General features: G+C 40.0%; 1 protein-coding gene across 1 annotated transcript in view; it reads right to left on the bottom strand.

The window, feature by feature from the left end:
• Positions 1 to 217: 217 nt before the first annotated feature.
• The window catches only part of LMBRD1 (LMBR1 domain containing 1), a 109,123-nt gene continuing 91,370 nt past the window's right edge, over positions 218 to 17,970 (bottom strand). The window contains exons 15-16 of the mRNA XM_072965488.1: positions 914 to 1,005; positions 218 to 777 (exon numbers count right to left, since the gene is read on the bottom strand). Of these exons, the coding sequence (XP_072821589.1) occupies positions 661 to 777; positions 914 to 1,005 (209 nt within the window). The 3' untranslated portion in view covers positions 218 to 660. The remainder of the gene's footprint in view (positions 778 to 913; positions 1,006 to 17,970) is intronic.

The raw sequence follows: 17,970 nt of genomic DNA, 5'->3' as shown, positions 1-17,970 counted from the left end.
CATTTACACTGGAAGACAAATGTTGAGGTTCGCTCCCTACAACAATGTATGTGCCTTAAATACTGTAGAGGTGATAAGATAACTAATGGATTAATACCTGAACAGTATAATACATCTTGGAATGCCATGGTCTTACAGCCTCAGGTAACCTGAAATTTATTAATGAAATCTATTTCAACTTAGAAATCAATTTCAATTTAGAAAACAGAAAGCAAACTGCATAGGGAACAACATTTATTTATCAGCTATACTGTGAATATTACTTTCAGACAATCAGATATAGACACTTCAAAATTCCACAGTATTCCAGAGACCCAAAGGCACAAATACAAGTGATTTATTATATTTTTAAAAAGTGACAAAAGGGAGTATTAATTCTGGAAGATTTTTAATCAATTCAACACTATTATACACTAGAGAAAAATTTCCACAAACATTCCCTCATGAAGCTGGTGGCTTTGTATTTACATAGAATTATTATAGCAGTTTTATATGTTAATCTATGATACACTGTTACTTCAGAAAACATAAAAAATATAATTTTTTAATAGCCATGCTCCTCTTTATGATGAAAGCTAGTCAGTTCATCCTAATGTGTGACACTTGACAAATGCACAGAGATGCTCAGTCAGCTTTGTGGAACCTGGACTTCGGGGGCTGTCAGGCAGCATAGACGGAGGGCTCGTCCTCACTGAGGTCTGAGTCATCCTCGTCCACCCCCTCGATGACCGATTTCTTCCCTTTACAACAGGATACGATCAAGCCAATCAGGAACACCTGGACATGGGAACAAGCTGCATGTCATTTCTCAACTCTAAAATCACTCAGAAAGTACTGAATTTCACATCCAGTGGCATTACCATGATACAACGGACCACAGAGGGTCAAACCATCCTGGGATGCCTGTACTTACCCCAAGGAAGGCCCAGTTACCAAAATAGTACGCAGCACTAAAGAACCAGAACTTGTGGAGGAACAGGTATGTCCGGGTGACAGTACACTGATCTGCAGAAGCAAATAAAGGATGATGGTGAGAGAGGTTCTCTCTTGAAATAGACTATTAATATTTTACCTAAAAGGTTATTAATCAAAACTAATTGTAAGTGTTAGAGATAGGATCTAGATCTATCGCCAAAGCCTACTCTTTCAATCACCTTAACAGAGTTTAAATTACTAACTAATGTAATAGTTTGAAAAGTGAATGCCATGCATGTAATCCCAGCTCTTAGGTATTAAACATTATATTGGCTAGTTCAACTTATTTGAAATAGAAAAAGCATTTAAGCTGGGATGTCAGACATGGTCTAGAACAATACAAAGTTTCCCTGATGAAGAATGAAAAAAAGAAATGAAGAAAGTAATCAGGCATGGTTAGTATTAAGCTGCACTTTTCTTAAAATCCAATTCTCAGGACAGCTCACTTGAAAGATATTTTGAGTTTTTTTTTTCTTTTTAAGAATGCTATTGAAAAGATGGCTACTATTTTTAAAGAAATAGAAAAGTCATCATTTACTGATACATTTACTGTCTGAATTGTAGTCAGCATTACAGCTTGAAGTAAAAAATAAATGGGTGGTGGGTATAATAGCTCAGTGGTAAAGCGTGTGCTTAACATGCATGAGGTCCTGGGTTCCATCCCCAGTACCTCTGTTACCAACATACAAAAAACAAACAAAAAATACATTTCTCCTTCAAAAGCAAGTAACTCTTAAAGAAAAACTGACAGACTGGATATTTGATACTTGTATAAGACTCCACACTCTTTTATCCAAATATATTATTTCCATTTGTTTATAAAGTTCTTTATATATATTGACACATATCTAGTAAATGACATCTAAGGAAAATACCTGTTTATTAAAAACCATTTGCCACATGGATTTCTGTTACATTTTATCCAAATACTCTCATCCTTTCCACTTCCACTGTCCTTCTACACTTCCTTCTGACCACTCAACCTCAAGCTGGGCCAGGTGTCTCTTCTTCTGGTGGGAAGACATGATGTTTCATAGAGAAGCAGCCAATGCTGACCTACTGAACCCCAGTGGCCTCCTTCATACGGTTTGTTCTCTTTTGCAACAGAAAAGTCAAGAAGGAATATTCAGAGTATTCAAAGAGAAACCAAAAAGGTGTCGAGAGCGGCGGGGGAGCAAATGTTTCTCTCCTCTCCTGGGGATACTAGCACCCAAGATTACAGCTTCCCACCAGGCACTGGGAGGCCAGGCCAGCAGAGCAGACAGGACAGTCATCAGTCCTTCACTCTGCCCCACGTTTTATTCTCACCTCCATCACAGCACTCGCTCCGTAGTGATACAGCTTATTCACTGGTTCTGTTAGACAAGCCTGAGGATTCCAAAGTACCCACCAGAGTACTTGGCACTCATGAGCCATGCGGCTGCTAAAGGAAACTAAATCTTTATACAAAGGGCTATTTTATTTCAAAACTACACTGCTGAAGAATACGGTTTCTGATTTCTTTGGACTCAAATCTGACAAGATTCCAAGGATGTCAAAACGAGACCCTTGAATGTGTCTGGAAAATGCAAGTATGACTTCAGTGTCCAGTATGTTAAAGGAAGTCCAGCCCCTGGCCTCTGACAGACTTGGTGTCAAATGTCATCTGCCCGCTTCGCCATGTGAACAGGTGAATCTGACCCACTGAGACGCTGTGCTTATACAATGGGGATATCGCCATATTGCCTTACAGGGTCATTCCAGCCACCAAAGGAGCCCTGCAAAGCGGCAGTTAATATTAATTTTCTTCTTTTTTTCTCTTCAAGGGTATAATCCGACCCATGATAAAGAATACAATTTTCGAGAGCTGCTCAAAAAGTAGCAAGGAAGAAAAAACCAAAAACAAGATTTTAGAAGACTACGTATGACCACGGGTAGCAAGGAAAACCACTGCTTCGGTGTCAGTGTCGTGACTACCCCACCTGCTCATTATTTTTCTGTCTCTATAGTCAAAACAGATCCCAGTGGGTTTGGTGAAACTGAAATGTGCCTCATTCAGTAACAGGATACCTGACAAACAGTAATATACCTTTCAATAAAAACAGCCAATTAGAAATGAAGAGAGAGACAGTTCGTGACTTAATGCAAAAAAACCGGTTCACAATTATTTTAAAAACATGAACAGTATCTTCTGTGGCTTAAATATTAGATGCGCCCTGCTGTACAAGTATAAACCTGTTTAGGAGAAGACATTTGATCTTCTCAACATTGTTAATGTTCTAAACTTGTAAAAGTTCCATTACTCATTTCCACACTTCAAGGTATTCTGGGAGTCAGAACTTGGCTGAATTAGAAATTTCAGGACCAGAACAGGGATTACAAGAGCTGGCAGAAGCCAGTACAATCAACTCACTTTTCCCAGAGATCTAATAGTCCACTCAGTGACATTTTTAATTGGCTATCCCTGCTGATTTTTTTGTCCTCCACAAAAAAAAAAACTTAAAATATTTCTCCTATCACATTATTTTATGTGTTTACTACTTTCAAAGGCTGCAGATTTGACACAAGCCTTCCAAAGTAAGAAAAAAAATGTAAAGTCACTGTTCTGCTTTCTTGTTAAAAAAGTATGTAACAGAGCTTTCCAGTTATCTTTATATGTATATGTATGTATCATTATATTTATATAAAGTGGCAGGTGTCCATAGAAGAATTTTGCTTAATAATTCCCAAGCAGATATTTTATGATCACGTGATGATTCCACACTGAATACACAGAGGGGGCTTGTCTCCTCACCACCTGCCATCTCCCAGCTGCTCACCTGAATCACAGAGATCCAGGAGATCTAGAGATGGCTTTCTACAGTTATGTAAAACATTATAATACATATTTTGAACTTGGTTTGACCTTCAAAGTACATCTGAATTGCTGGATGTGTTCATTGAGGGACTGCGTTCTAAAATTAGACGTGTTCAGGAGATTTCTGACTGCTACTCCTCAAAACGACACACAAAAATTCCAATTAAACCAAAGAATACATGTTTCCAATGAAAAACTAAAAATTGGGGCTCAGGCAAAATTGTTTTTTCTGATGACAAGGTGGCCAAAGAAACAAGATCAAAATGACAAGAGCAAAGAAAGGGCGCCCGGAGGACATGAACACAGCGAAGAGACTGGATCCTGCGCCTCCCGCCCATCCTCCATCTAGTCTTACTCGTCATCAAACCAGGTCAACAGCTAACAGTGCAATTAAGCCTTTGTTTTTCATGTAACAGTCGCCTTTGTAAATACACCTGACAGACTTTATCCTCTCTATTTCTTGTTTCCTTTTGGACTATTTGTTATGTCATTGTTAATGTGTGCTGACCGCCATGAAGGTAACTTCAGTTATTAACTATGGTAAATAGCACCTTCTACTTTAAATATATTTTGAAAAACAACGTTTAGTGTTGATTTAAGCCACAATTAAGTCCTCATCATGTTATACCTTCACTGGAAATCAACTTAGAACTAATTAACTCTATATTTGTACTTTATTTATAAAACGAATCCTTATGTTACATATGTATATAGAGAGAAGGCATTTGAGAAAATTCATGTACCATGGAGAATTTTAAAGCAATTTGACTAGTGACAAAAAAAAAAAAAAACAAACCTGGTAGAAGACTAGACTATTTATTTATTTTTTTACCGAAGTCTAGTCAATTTATAATGTTGTGCTAATTTCTGGTATACAGCATAGTGATTCAGTTACACATACATACAGATCTATTCACTTTCATACTCTTTTTTATTATAAACTATTACAAGGTATTGAGTATAGTTCCCTGTGTCACACAGCAGGACCTTGTTGTTTATCTGTTTTCTGTATATTAGTGTGTATCTGCAAATCCCGAACTACGAATTTATCCCTCTCTACCCCTTTCCTTGCAACCATAGGTTTGTTTTCTACGTCTGTGAGTCTGGAAGACCGGACTGTCTAGGCACCACCGCACCGCTCACAGCTGCCCGTGATTACGCTAACTTCGGTTTCTGAAGAGGGTCTTGCTGCTACCGCGTGTTTGTAACAGACATACAGATCTTAACTACATACACTCTGAGGGTCTTGGGAATATTATGATATGATTAGGAATTATTTACCAAATGGTTTTAAGTAAGGGGGTAACATGAGCGCACTGCAGGTTGGCCGAGGGGACTGAGAGTAGAAAGAGGGTCACCAAGCCAGGAGACAGTCCAAGGGAAGCCATGAGCTGGGGGTCGGAGAGGCTCTGGGGAGCGAAAGCCCATTAATCACTGTTTACTGTCAAACGGATTTACAGCATATGAAACACACACATAAAAGGATCTGAGCAACTAGCAACATACATCCAGATAAGTAAAGGGAGGGCAAAAAAAAATTAAAATAGGTAATAAGAACCAAAATTGTGTATTTATCTTGACATTTAACAAATGACATACAATGAAATCAATGTTGTGTTAAATCTGACCGCAGGAGCTGGGACAGAAGGGAAAGAAAGAATCGGTGAACATCAAATACTGGAAATCCTAAAAGAAACAGATTTATTATACTTAATGAATATATAAACTGTACCAGGCCAATAAAGACAGCACTTGCCAGATGTTTTGCACTGCAGAGTAAGTCTTATAAGAATAAGTGACTTTTTAAGAACCAGTATATCTGTGTTGAGCTCTGATTACATTTTAAACGTATTTTTATTTATTTTTTTCGGGTTACATTTAAGTAAGTTTAAGGTATTTCAAAGGTGCTAAAATACGTATCGTATCGCTCCTTTAAGAGAGAATGCACCCACTTTGTCTTGGCCATACACTACTCATAAGACAGAGTTACAGAGGGAAGCATTAGCGTAAACCATGTGGAAGCACCTTGAAGTGTCGTAGTAACCTCTAAATTAATGAGATTTCCTGCCTATTAGTCTTCACTGTCCAAGGATAGTCAAATGTAAAACAACTGCTTTCTGTTACTTTATCCTTTTCATAAAAAAATAGTAGTTTAAGGGGTCTAGTAGAAAATATTAGAGAAAGAATACTGAGATTTGGACCTTGAGTCTGCCACTTACACACTGAGATTCTGGGGGGGGTGTCATTTCACTTGTAAGTATCAATTTCTTTGTAAGTGTCACTGAGATAATACCTTGTGATGGATAATGATAAGATAAATTGACCTCCTGAAAATCAAATTTAGAAAGAATTCTACATGTGATTAAAAAAAAGACTGATGTTTTAGGAGTTAGTATCTTAAGCAAGGATCTTTAAAAAAGTGGCTGAGAAGTTTTACAAAATTACCTCGATTGGCTTTAGTGTGGATAGCGGAGAACTTAGAAACCTTACACCTAATTAACTTTACTATGCTGTCTTAGTTGAACTTTTATCAACACAATCAAAATGTCACCTAGAAAAAGAACTTCGACATCAAGCAACTTTCTGGATCTCCAGGAAAATCCAAGAAAAATGATGCTCTGATCAATACTTAATTTTCTGGTCTACATGGCAACCTCACTTGATAATGGACACAATACATCAGGCTACGTCACCTGGATGATACCAGCCAATACGATCAACGAGGCCCTCTCCTGACTCCATGCCAACTAGAAACCATGTGACTACAAGTCTGCTCTTCCACACAGATTCCTTCTCTCTGGTGAGACTTCACTAACCCTGAGCCTCTAGCTGCTCTCAGAGTTACACTTCCTGTGTAAATTAACAAACTGGCTAACACTTCAGTTTCCTCTCTGTTCACATATCTGAAGCCAAACAGAGATGCTGGAGATCAAGGTATGGCAGGATTCTTAAATAGTAATTCTATCTCATCGTGCTCTCTTCAGTACCACTCTACCCATTTCACAGGTAGAAGTAAATCAAGTGAGGCTATCAATTCAAAGTTATTATTTGTCAAGTAGAAGATGGTAAGTTTATAGTATGTAACCATAAAGAACTATTTTAAAGTGTTGAACACAAAGTGGTTCAAGAGGACAGACTGAGCATGGCCATTTGTTTTTTGTCTTTCCCAGGACCTCATTAAAGTTAATAGCAATAAACCCAGGAGCCACTTTTAACAGCAAGAAAAGGGGAGGAAGGCTGTCCAATGATAAGAGATTTCAGCAATATTCTGGAAGATGGAGAGCGCACATTTAAAAGGTCTCCATAAGACAACTAGTTTATGTCTCACTTATTTTAAAATGTAATTTAAGGATCAACAGACTCCAGTCACAGGGCCCCCAGTGATGAGACTTCCTAGTTCCTGATACTTAAAGACAAATCAACATAAATAAGAATGGATCCTCAGTTATGTACAGAAAACTGTCAGTATGAGGGGGAAGAACAGGATAAACAGGACTGTTGTGAGATAAAGAGAACTGTAATTTTACTTAAAGGAAACCCTTAAGAAAAATGCCTACTGTCTTCATATAGTGAAGACAATATTACATCCATAAAACAAAGATGCTTGAAAGAGAAAAATCAGAATAAAGTACTTGAGGAAAGTATGAATTTGTTATATGAAATAAAAAATTGGGGGTATAGTTTGAATACATACCCAAGAATCTAGAGCAAAATGGTAGGCCGAAAATATGAAATATGAGAGGAAACAGATGATCAATTGAAGATACCCAGCAAACGAATGAACAAGAGCTCCCCAAAGGGGAAACAGAGAGAAGAGAAACCATCAAGTTAACATCCAACAAAGAAACAGACCGGCACGTGACTTCTCACCAGTTAAAAATGAAAGACAGATGGGGCAATGCCTTTAAAGTTCTAAAAGAAATGATTTCTTCCATAGAATTCTAAGCACGGCCAGATTCCCCATCAATTCTCTCGCTTGTGAGGACAAAATACTTATCGGACATACAAGGAATTTTCAGATACGTTATTTCACACAAAGCATCTTTCTTTCTTTTCTTTTCTTTCTTTTCTTTCTCTCTTTCTTTCCTTCCTTCCTTTCCTTCTTTCTCTTCTCTTCTCTCCTTCCTTTCTTTCTTCCTTTCTTTTCTTCCTTTCTTTCTTTCTTTCCTTTCTTTCTTTCTTTCTCTTTCTTTTTTTCTTTCTTTCCTTCCTCCTTTCCTTCTTTCTTTCCTTTCTTTCTCTCTCTCTCTTTCTCTGTCTCTCTCTTCCTTCCTTCCTTACTCTCCTTTAACGCAAGGAAAACAAAGAGCTTGGGGAAGAAAATCAAGCAGAGATGGTACTGAGTGCACAGATGTCTAATGAACAGAAATGGTAACACTGGAGCTGGACAGCAGCATTAGAAAGCAACCGACCTCAGTCAGAAGAGGAAATCACCAGGTACTCGGAAGGAAGGAAGCCCAGTGGGCATCATCCAACAGATACAGGGAGTGAGAAGCTGTAAGACACTAGGTCAATAGTAATCCTAGGTCTCTTTAACAACATTTTTCAAAAAGGGATTAAAAAGGAACAAGTGAAAAAAACTGATTTAATTCTACATTCTTCAAATGTTGGCTGAACAAGACAGAAATACTATAGGTATATGTATATTTTCTTATCCTCAAGGAGCTTACATTCCTCTAAGAGTAGGACAGAGGTAAGATACATAAATGACTATAAATTTAGACAGAGTAAGGTCTTGTCATAAGAAGTATAAACACTATGGGAATTCAAAGTGGGAAAAAAAAAAGAAACTGGACACATATTTGAGGGTTCAAAAAAGAAGGTCAGGTTAGAATACACCTTGTAAGATGGTCAGGATTCTGACTGATGAAGGTGGGGGAGTTGGGCAGAAACTGGCTAAGACATTTCAGGAACCAACAGTTGAAAAGCAAAGATGGAAAAGATGCCCATGCTCCGAAAATGGATGAAAAAAGGCTGGAAACTTGTAGGATGGGCTAAACAGTGGTAACCCTTCCACCCTAGACTGAATTTATCAGGTGGTACAAGGGACACTTAAGGCTCCTCTTGTAGGAATGGTGTTATCAGTACTTTAGAACAGTGGTTTTCACGTGTGCTTCCAGACCAAAACCATCAGAAAATTCGAGTCCCTCCTCAGATCCACTGCATCAAAAAGTGTGCAATCTACATTTAATGAGCCCTCCAGGTGATACCGATGTACGTGAGACTTTGATAACCACTGTTTCAGAACAATTAAGCTAAGGGCGCTGTGTAGTGTGGACCTGAGTGGAGCACTGCTTAAAAGGTACAGCGACCCAAGGGAGATGTGATTTAGGTGAGATGTGGGGGTCACTATGGCAACACGCACTGCATCCGTTATCAACCGATTAGGTGCAGAGAGAGAATGAATGAAGAATGTTAGTAATAAAACAGTGAGGTCAGTAAGTACAGTCCAAGTCCTTATCTAACAGTTTCCACTTCCCCCAGAATTACTCATTTTAAACACTTTTTATAAGCACATTACCAAAGTAGGAAGGCATTATTTTCATCTGACTGACAAGACTCCTTTGGAGATACCCAGAGATAGCTAACATGCCAACATCTTTGTTTTGCTTCCTTCCTTGACCATGAGTGAATGCCTTCCCCCTACACACCACATCACAACCTCACACACGCGTTCAGCCATCAGGGAAACCTACTGAACAAATGTGCAGGCACCAACAGGAGATGAGAAGTTACTAGGTTTCCTATTAGTTCTCAACTGATGACGGGATACCAAGAACAAAACAAACAGGCCCAAAGGGGGAAAAAATAGGGTAACCTTAATGGCTGTAGGTAGACTATTTTTTCCCCCAGAAAATGTCTTATTGGGGAGTAGGTTTGTCATACTGCTGGTACCCTCATTAATGAATTAAATTAATTTTTAAGCAAATTCCTCTTAAGTTTTATGATAACAAGATTTTAAACTTTGTAATTATTTTTTGCTGTTTTTTTTTTAATTTGTATTTTTTTTAATTCTTTTTTTAAACAGAGGGAGAGGCACTGGGGACTGAACCCAGGACCATGTGCATGCTAAGCAGGTGCTCTAGCACTGAGCTCTACCCTCCCCACTGCAGAGAGACTGTAAAGCCAATTATTGTAGGTATTATCAAAAGTAGGACACAAAATATTAAGCAAGATTTTCTAAGTGAGACTCTGAAAAGCATAGGCATATCCCCTTTCTCTCTCATCCCCTCCGCCAGACTCCTCGGCAAATCTTGACTCCACCTTCAAAATATATGCAAACACTGACCACTTCTGGCCACTTCCACCACCACCAAACGCTCTCCCTTGGAGTACCGCCAAGTCTCCTGTCAACCCGCTTCTGCCCTCGGTTTATTATGGTCTATCTCAGGGGCTGGCAAACGATAACGCAAAAGGGAAATTGAGCGCATCACTTGTTTTTGTAAGTTGGACTGGAAGACGGCCACAGCCGTCCCTAACGTGCTGTGTGTGGCAGCTTCCGTGCTGCAGGGGCGGAGCTGAGCAGTGTGAGACACCTACTGTGTGTCTCACAAGGCCCACCACATTTCCTGTCAGGTCCTTTACAGGGAAAGTCTGCCGTGCCCTGGTCCACGTGCAACATGGCAGTCAGAGCGATCTCCTGAGAACACAGGTCACATCAAGTCATTCTGCTCACAATCATCTATGTATTCTCCATCGGGAAGTAAAAGCTGAAGTCCTTGCACTCGATGCCCCGCATTCCTCTGCCTCTTCCGGTGGCCCCCACTCCGCGCTGGCTGTTGCTTTATCTGCAGTGCTTTCCCCCAGATAACCTGCCTTCGCTCCTCACATCCTTGAGGTTGCTTCGCTCAAATGTCAGCTTCTCAGTAAGGATTTCTTTTCTCCTCTACTTAAAATTTCAAACCCTCCCTCCTCCTGGGCACCACTCACCCTCCTCTGGGACCATACTTCCCACCTAACATAGTTATCTGTATCCTTCTACTATGTAAGTTCCATAGGGACAAGAATATTTGACAGTCTTGTTCACTGTTGTATCATCAGTGCCTAGAATAGCTCCTGGCACGTAGATCTCAGTAAACATTTGTTAAATGAAAAAGCACACAAAGAAGAGATACGTAAAATTAAATGATCACAGGGAATCCTGGAAATGAACTGATTTATAAATTTATCTTGGAATTTCAAGACACACAAGACTGTGATTCTCAGTATTACCAAAAAAAAAAAAAAAGATATATCAATGTCTTCCAAAGGCGTTTAAATTGCAAAGGCCATTACTAATACTGTATTCCTCAAATAAACAGGATAACTTTCTAAATACAGCTGGAAAATTATCACGATTCTAATAGACTTGACTTATCCTCATCTTATGGACTAAATCCAACTGTCCTTAACTTTCCCAACCCCATTATAAAACAAACTTGCTGAGTATAAAACAGAAAGACCATATAGTATTTTTTAAGGCTACTTCCCCACATGCTTGAGTCTGAGGGAAAGGATGGCGTGTATTCTCCTGAATTCATCTTCTTGTTACAGAATTCCAGAAAGCTAAAATTAGCTTCCCTCAGTATGGGGTAGGTCTGCAACTGAAAGTCTGTATTCAAGCCTGTCTGAACTCCACCGAGAAAGAGTTGAGCACCATTTTCATTTCAGGTCGCACTAATGGACTTGGGCACACGGCACCACAGGAGACGTCAGCAAATACTTACCACAAAGCATCAGTGTCCCTTATCAACCTGAGCCCGTAAGACTTGGGTTTCTAATGAAATCCCTTGGCCAACTTCATTTTCAGCCTGTTAAAACTAGCTTTCCTTGGAATGAACTGTTTCTAACTGTGTAAATCAAACTATCAAGTGTCAACTCATTTCAAAAAAGTAGTTTTTAAACAGAAGTTAAGCCTTTCCCGTAAAACACATTTTTCAATTTTTCTTCTGTCTTTATCCTTATTATTATTATTTTTTTTCCTTACAGGTCAAAGTACGAGTGGCGAGAGTAAGAAAAACATCACCTAGACCCAGTGTTAGTGACAAGGCGAGGTCTCGAGCAGCACTGCTTAGTTAACTTGGCTTCTAAATACAATTTCCTGGAACCTCAGAGGCTCCAGCAGAAAGAAACATTTCATATTCTGGGAAAAGAGAGATGGTACCAAGAACTCAAGAATTACACTTTTTCTTTTCAAGCTTCAGGAACTCCCCTCCCCACTCCCACTTTTCAACAAACTGGAAGAAGAAAAGTCTTTCTCTATAATCAGTAACCACTTCCTTGTACTCCCATCCTTAAAAAGGCTTAACACTGTTTTGCTTTAACGACAGAATAAAAGCTATTTACTAACAACAGCAATAAAATAGTAAATATTTACTTTTTGGTCTCTGTTCCACGTTTCATTTCCCCGAGGTACAGCCTGACTTTTACGCTTTGTTTATGCACAAAAGCATAAAAAACGAGGTAATGTATACACTCGTCCACCGATCATCATGTGGGGTGTGTCCTTCTATGTCAGAACATACAAAGCTGTATCATTACATTGTACGCAATGTTAATTCAAGTATCCCCACTGATGGGAAAATGCCCCATTGTTTCTTTCTGTTTGTTGTTTCTTCTCTAACCTTGGTTGGGCTTGGAAAGTGATTAGCATTGGAAGAACCAGAAAATGTGAATATGGTTTCAAGACTTCCATCTGAGTAGATAGTTCAGGGCACACAAAAGGCACAGGACAACTCCTCCCACCCCAGGACATGAGGGTGGTGGGGGAAAGACAAGTGAAAGAGGGCGAAGAGGAGTTCAGTCTTGGAATTGAGGTTGGAGGAGCCGGGGCAGGACAGGCATTTCCAGAGCTGAGCCAGATGGCAATTAGAAAATACGAACCGAAATCTAAGATTTTGAGTTTCTTCATTAAATGATTACCGCCCCCCCTTAAATTATTCAGCATAACTAGGCTTATTTATTATCAACTGCCCAAAACACCACTTAGAAAACCTCATGGATCTAGTAAGGCTAAGTCTATCAGACTAACAGTAGGGGAGAACAGGAAGGGAAAAGACAAAGGAATTTCAAGGTTTAAGGGGCCAAACTGGGCTGGACCACTTTCGTCAAGGCCTCACAAGGTGGGGAACTGGTCATGAAAGAGTAGGAAGCTAACACATTGGCTTCCCTGATGCTAAAGGTCTGCTGATCCGTTCTGATTTAAAATGCTTGCAACCTGTTTTTCTCTTTTCTCTGACAAACCCCCACCTCTGCTTCACGTGCTCACTGCTTTTGTGCTTAAGAGCCCCCAACCTTTCCACTGCACTCTCCATTCCCTACACATTCTCTACCCAGAACAGCGTATCCTTTACCCAGAAGCTGTGTTCCAGGAAGGTGGTCACGGGCTGACAGCCACAGAAGAATGTACAGACCCTCCAGAGTTTTTCCATGATGCCAGGTGGATTCAGCAAGATTAAGGCTACGGCACAGTGGAAAATGCCCTGATTGTTGTCGGCTTTCTGTTCTGTCCAGTTTTTCTATAAAACCTCAGGACCCCAACCCCATGACGGATCCACAGTCTCTAAAGCGTGAGCCTGCTGTGACTCCCCTTTGCCTGGCAAAGCAGTAAAGCTGGCCTTTTCTAACTTTCCCACAAAACTGCCCCTGCACCTCAGTTCGGCTATCAAGGTGTAGAAGTGGTTTTTTGGCAACCGTTAGAATTGGGCTAAGTTTATGATACAAGTTTTGGATTGGTGGACGTGAAGTCTCCAAGCACGTCTCACTGAGCAATTAATCTTGGTAAGTAAGCTATTTTAGTTGTTCCACAGTCAGGAGTAAGCATTTCCCAGAGCAAGTAAACTATTTTTGATTGTTCTTGGGGTCATTTAACACAGGAACAGGGAGATGTGTCTGTGCCCAGAACTGCTGAACATTAGCAACATTATGTTGCTGTCAGTTCCCCGGATTTTATGGGATTAAAAAGATTTTAAAGACTTTCTGAGCAGCATTTGGAATGGTTTAGACTTAGTCTATTACAGACATTAAAATACAGTGCCCTGGAATGGATAATATGCTAGAGTCAGAGTAAATATGGAAAATATCCAGAAAGAAGAAAGCTAGTTTTCTGACACATAAGAAATGACATTGATTAGAAAATCCTCTTGTTTCAGCCGGTAGCTGTCAAAGCAAATGCTTCACATGAGAAAGGGTAAAAACTGTTCTGTCTTTAAAAATCGGTAAGAAATTTAGAAGAATATCTTATATTGTTTAAGAAAGTTGGATTATATCACCAAACGCCATCTTTGATTTAAATTAGTGGGTTATTTGAAAATATGGGGAAAATCTTCAATAAGTTTTAAAGTATTACGTGCCTTTAGACGAGAGATTTAATTTCTGAAGAGTTTTTAATATGTTTGTGGATTTAAGCTGTCCTTTTGTATAGAGCCTCAAAAAGGACAGATTCTCTAAACCTATGAAAAAAACGATTCTTTTCCCAAGACTGAACATGCCTATAATTAAATCAAGGTTTATCTGATGCCAGAAATTTATACCAGAAGTGATAGGAAAATGTGAGAGATGAATTATTTCATAGAAGATTTAAAACTGAAAGTAAACACCAAAGATCAACTCACTTCCACAATAAATTATACCTTTTAAATCTAAACTGCCTCGGGGTTTACCAGATAGCACTGGCTGTATTCACTTGCTCTTACGTTCAAGGTATGTTCTGTCATTTCGTGGGGGCAAAATGCATCACATTGAACAACTGAGCATATAAACTTAAATTTAACGGAATTTAAGAAAAACACCAAATAGAAGTGTAAATTATAAAAGGACATAAATAATGTGTAATGATATAAATAATCTAATGTATAATATCCCTAAAACGGTAACTAGACATGGTTATCTTCAGTAATTCCGTATGGTGGCCTGTACTTGGTACTGACGTTTTTACACACACGCACACACACACACACACGTCTGAACTGCAGGTTATCCAGCATCTCAGCAGTTTTTAATAAGCAGATGTTCTCCTACATAGAGCACAGCTATTAAATTCAGGAATTTTAATGCTGATACTGTATTTTAAAGATCTACCCCACAGCCCCTCCTTCAGCGTGTCTTACCCAGTGTATTTTTTTTTACAGTACTTTTGTCCTCGGGCACAGGCGCCAACCCAGGGTCACGTGTCACCCTCGGTCACCATGTTCTCTCTCGTTCCTCAGCCTCTCTGTCCTGTCTGACACTGACCGGTCGGAAGCACACGGGCCAGCTCCTTTACACCACGTCTGTCCGCTGCCAGTCTGGGTTTGCCTCGTGTTTGCTTGGGATTTGGCCCATGTGTTCCATTCCTCTCCATATGCTGCCCCTCGGTGACGTTAACTCTGTCCACCTGGAGCAGCTACTGCCCACCTTCTCTGCTGTGTAGCCACAGCCGCTTACTTTCCTCTGCTAACTAACCGACAGTCAGCGGAGATGCCTCGTTGTGCTTTTAATCTGTAGTTACCTGAGTGTACTTTCAACTACCGTACGTTCCTTTTTACACACTGTATTTGGATGATTTACAAATCTGCCAGGGTTTCGTTCACTCACTGTTTAAGGGTCTGTTGTTCCTGCCGGGATTCTGATCTGGGCTTAGGCCTTTTATCATAGCTGTTCTATAATCTGTGGTGGCCATTCCAACACCGGGTGTGTGCAAGTCTCTTCCTGCCGTCTGCTATTTCCAGCTCTCTTACACGGCGCTTTGTTTCCTTGTGTGCTTGAATATTTGACTCTGACGTCTTTATTCGTGCTCCTTTGTGGGAATTCTGCGGAGCGTAGAATTAAGATACATCCCTCTAGTGAGGCTAGTGAGGATTTATATTTACTCGCACCACATGCCGAGGCACCGCTGGTCTGAAATTACAATGAAACAGGTTCACCCCGGTGATGTGTACTTGGACTGCCAATCTGCAGAGAGCCAGTCCGTGGTTACAACTGCTCTGGGATATGATTCTTCCCTTCCTGTTCTTCACACTGAGGCCAACTACGCTTTCAGTTTGCTGCAAGTAATGTCACTTTACTTCCGGCCTACCCTCACATGACGATGCAATCCTCGCGAGAGGGAAGGGCTTACCTTCCTAAGAGGCTGCATCTCTTTGTGACGCCACCACTCAGGCGGGCTCTAGACCTGCCTTGTCCAGTAACACGTGGCTATTAAGGACTTGACATGTGACTACTGACGCCAAGGAGCCGAATTTCTACTTTCATTTAATTAAAAACTGAAGCAGTGTGAAATATTTTTTCATGATGTATAACTGTAGTGCTTTGGTAGAACTCTATTTTACTTTAACCAATAAATGGTTTCATTCGGATGATGGAAATTTAGTATCTGAATTAAGATGCTCTTTAAGTATAAAACACACATCAGGCATTGAAGACGTAGCATGAAAAAGGATAAAATGCAGGACGCAGAAAAGGCTCGTGGACACCCCCTTGTTTACCCAGGACGAGGCCAGACACAGCCCTCTAAATCCTCACTCACTGCTTCACGAAAGATCCGCTGAGCTATCTGTCCACACTGATTAACAGAACTAACGGCTTGCTGATTTGACTTGACTAAACTTCAGTTAAATTCCCCTCCTTTGCCAGGCCTCTGAAGTCTGACTTGTGCCCTCGGCCTGAGCCAGCATACAGCCCTTCCTGAACAAGCCCTCGTGGCTGACCTCAGGAAAGAACATTCCATTCTCATCCCACTCTCTCACACTTGGTTCTTTCTAGCCTTGTCTACTCCCCCCCTAGGAGAGAAAAGCCCTTTCCTGCCTCATCTCTGAAACACCTGCAGATCTCATGGTCAGAGTTCTTCCTCTTGCAACAGCCTCCCTCTTCCCATTGTAATAATCTGTTTAAACATGAGTCTCTCCTTGAAAATATTTGCAAATGATGCAGCCGACAAGGGACTAATTTCCAAAATATATGAACAACTTATACAGCTTAATAGAAAAAAATCAAGCAACCCAATCAAAAAACAGGCAGAAGACCTAAAGATACATTTCTCCAAAGAAGGCATCCAGACAGCCAACAGGCACATGAAAAGATGCTCAATTTCGCCAGAGAAATGCAAAATAAACTACAATGAAGTATCACCTCACACCAGTGAGAATGGCTATCATTCAAAAGTCTACAAATAATAAATGCTGGAGAGGGTGTGGAGAAAAGGGAACTCTCCCACATTGTCAGTGAGAATGTAAATTGTAAATTGGTGCAGCCACTATGGAACACAGTGTGGAGGTCCCTTAAAAAACTAAAAGTAGACTTAGCCTATGATCCAGTAATCCCACTCCTGGGCATACATCCAGAGAAAACTGTAATTCAAAACGACACATGCACCCTAATGTTCACAGCAGCACAATTTATAACAGTCAAGACACAGAAGCAACCTAAATGTCCATCAACAGATGAATGGATAAAGAAGACGTGGCATATATATACAATGGAATACAACTCAGCTATAAAAAAAGAATGAAATAATGTATTTGTAGCAACATGGATGGACCTAGAGATTATCATATTAACTAAAGTGAGTCCAACAGAGAAAGACAAATATCCATGATGTCGCTTATATGTGGGATCTTTAAAAAAAAAAAGCTACACGTTTTTTTTTTACAAACTAGAAATAGACTGCCGGACATAGAAAACATACAGTGGTTACCAGAGGGGGGAAGTGGGGAGACAGATTAGGCCTACGGGATTAACAGACACACACTACTATATATAAAATAGATAAACAACAAGGACCTATTTACTATATAGCACAGGGAACTATATTCAATTTCTTGTAATGAGCCATATGGAAAAGAAACTGAAAATATATATGTATGCACAGAGATGCATAACTGAATCGCTTTGCTATACTCCTGAAACCAGCACTGTCAATCAACTAACTTCAATGAAAAATAAGAATTAAAAACAAAAAAAAAACCCGTAAGTCTCTCCTTCTTTTACTTGACAAATGCCAGCACTTGGAATGGCTGACCACCTTCCCTTGGTTTGCAGGGAACTGAATTACTGAATTTTCCTCCTTAGATCTCTGTTGCTGGGGCTCTCCCTCCTTCTGACCTCATAACACTGGGCAACCACAGAGCAACCCTTGCACCTCTGCTCCATCTGAGCTCACTCTCTTGATGACCCCACATCCAACCTCAGTTTACTTGCCATCT

Source organism: Vicugna pacos, chromosome 8, assembly GCF_048564905.1.
Source record: "Vicugna pacos chromosome 8, VicPac4, whole genome shotgun sequence".
Lineage (NCBI taxonomy): Eukaryota > Metazoa > Chordata > Mammalia > Artiodactyla > Camelidae > Vicugna > Vicugna pacos.
The sequence above is the reverse complement of the archived record's forward strand: the minus strand, read 5'-3'. Positions and strand labels throughout refer to the sequence as shown.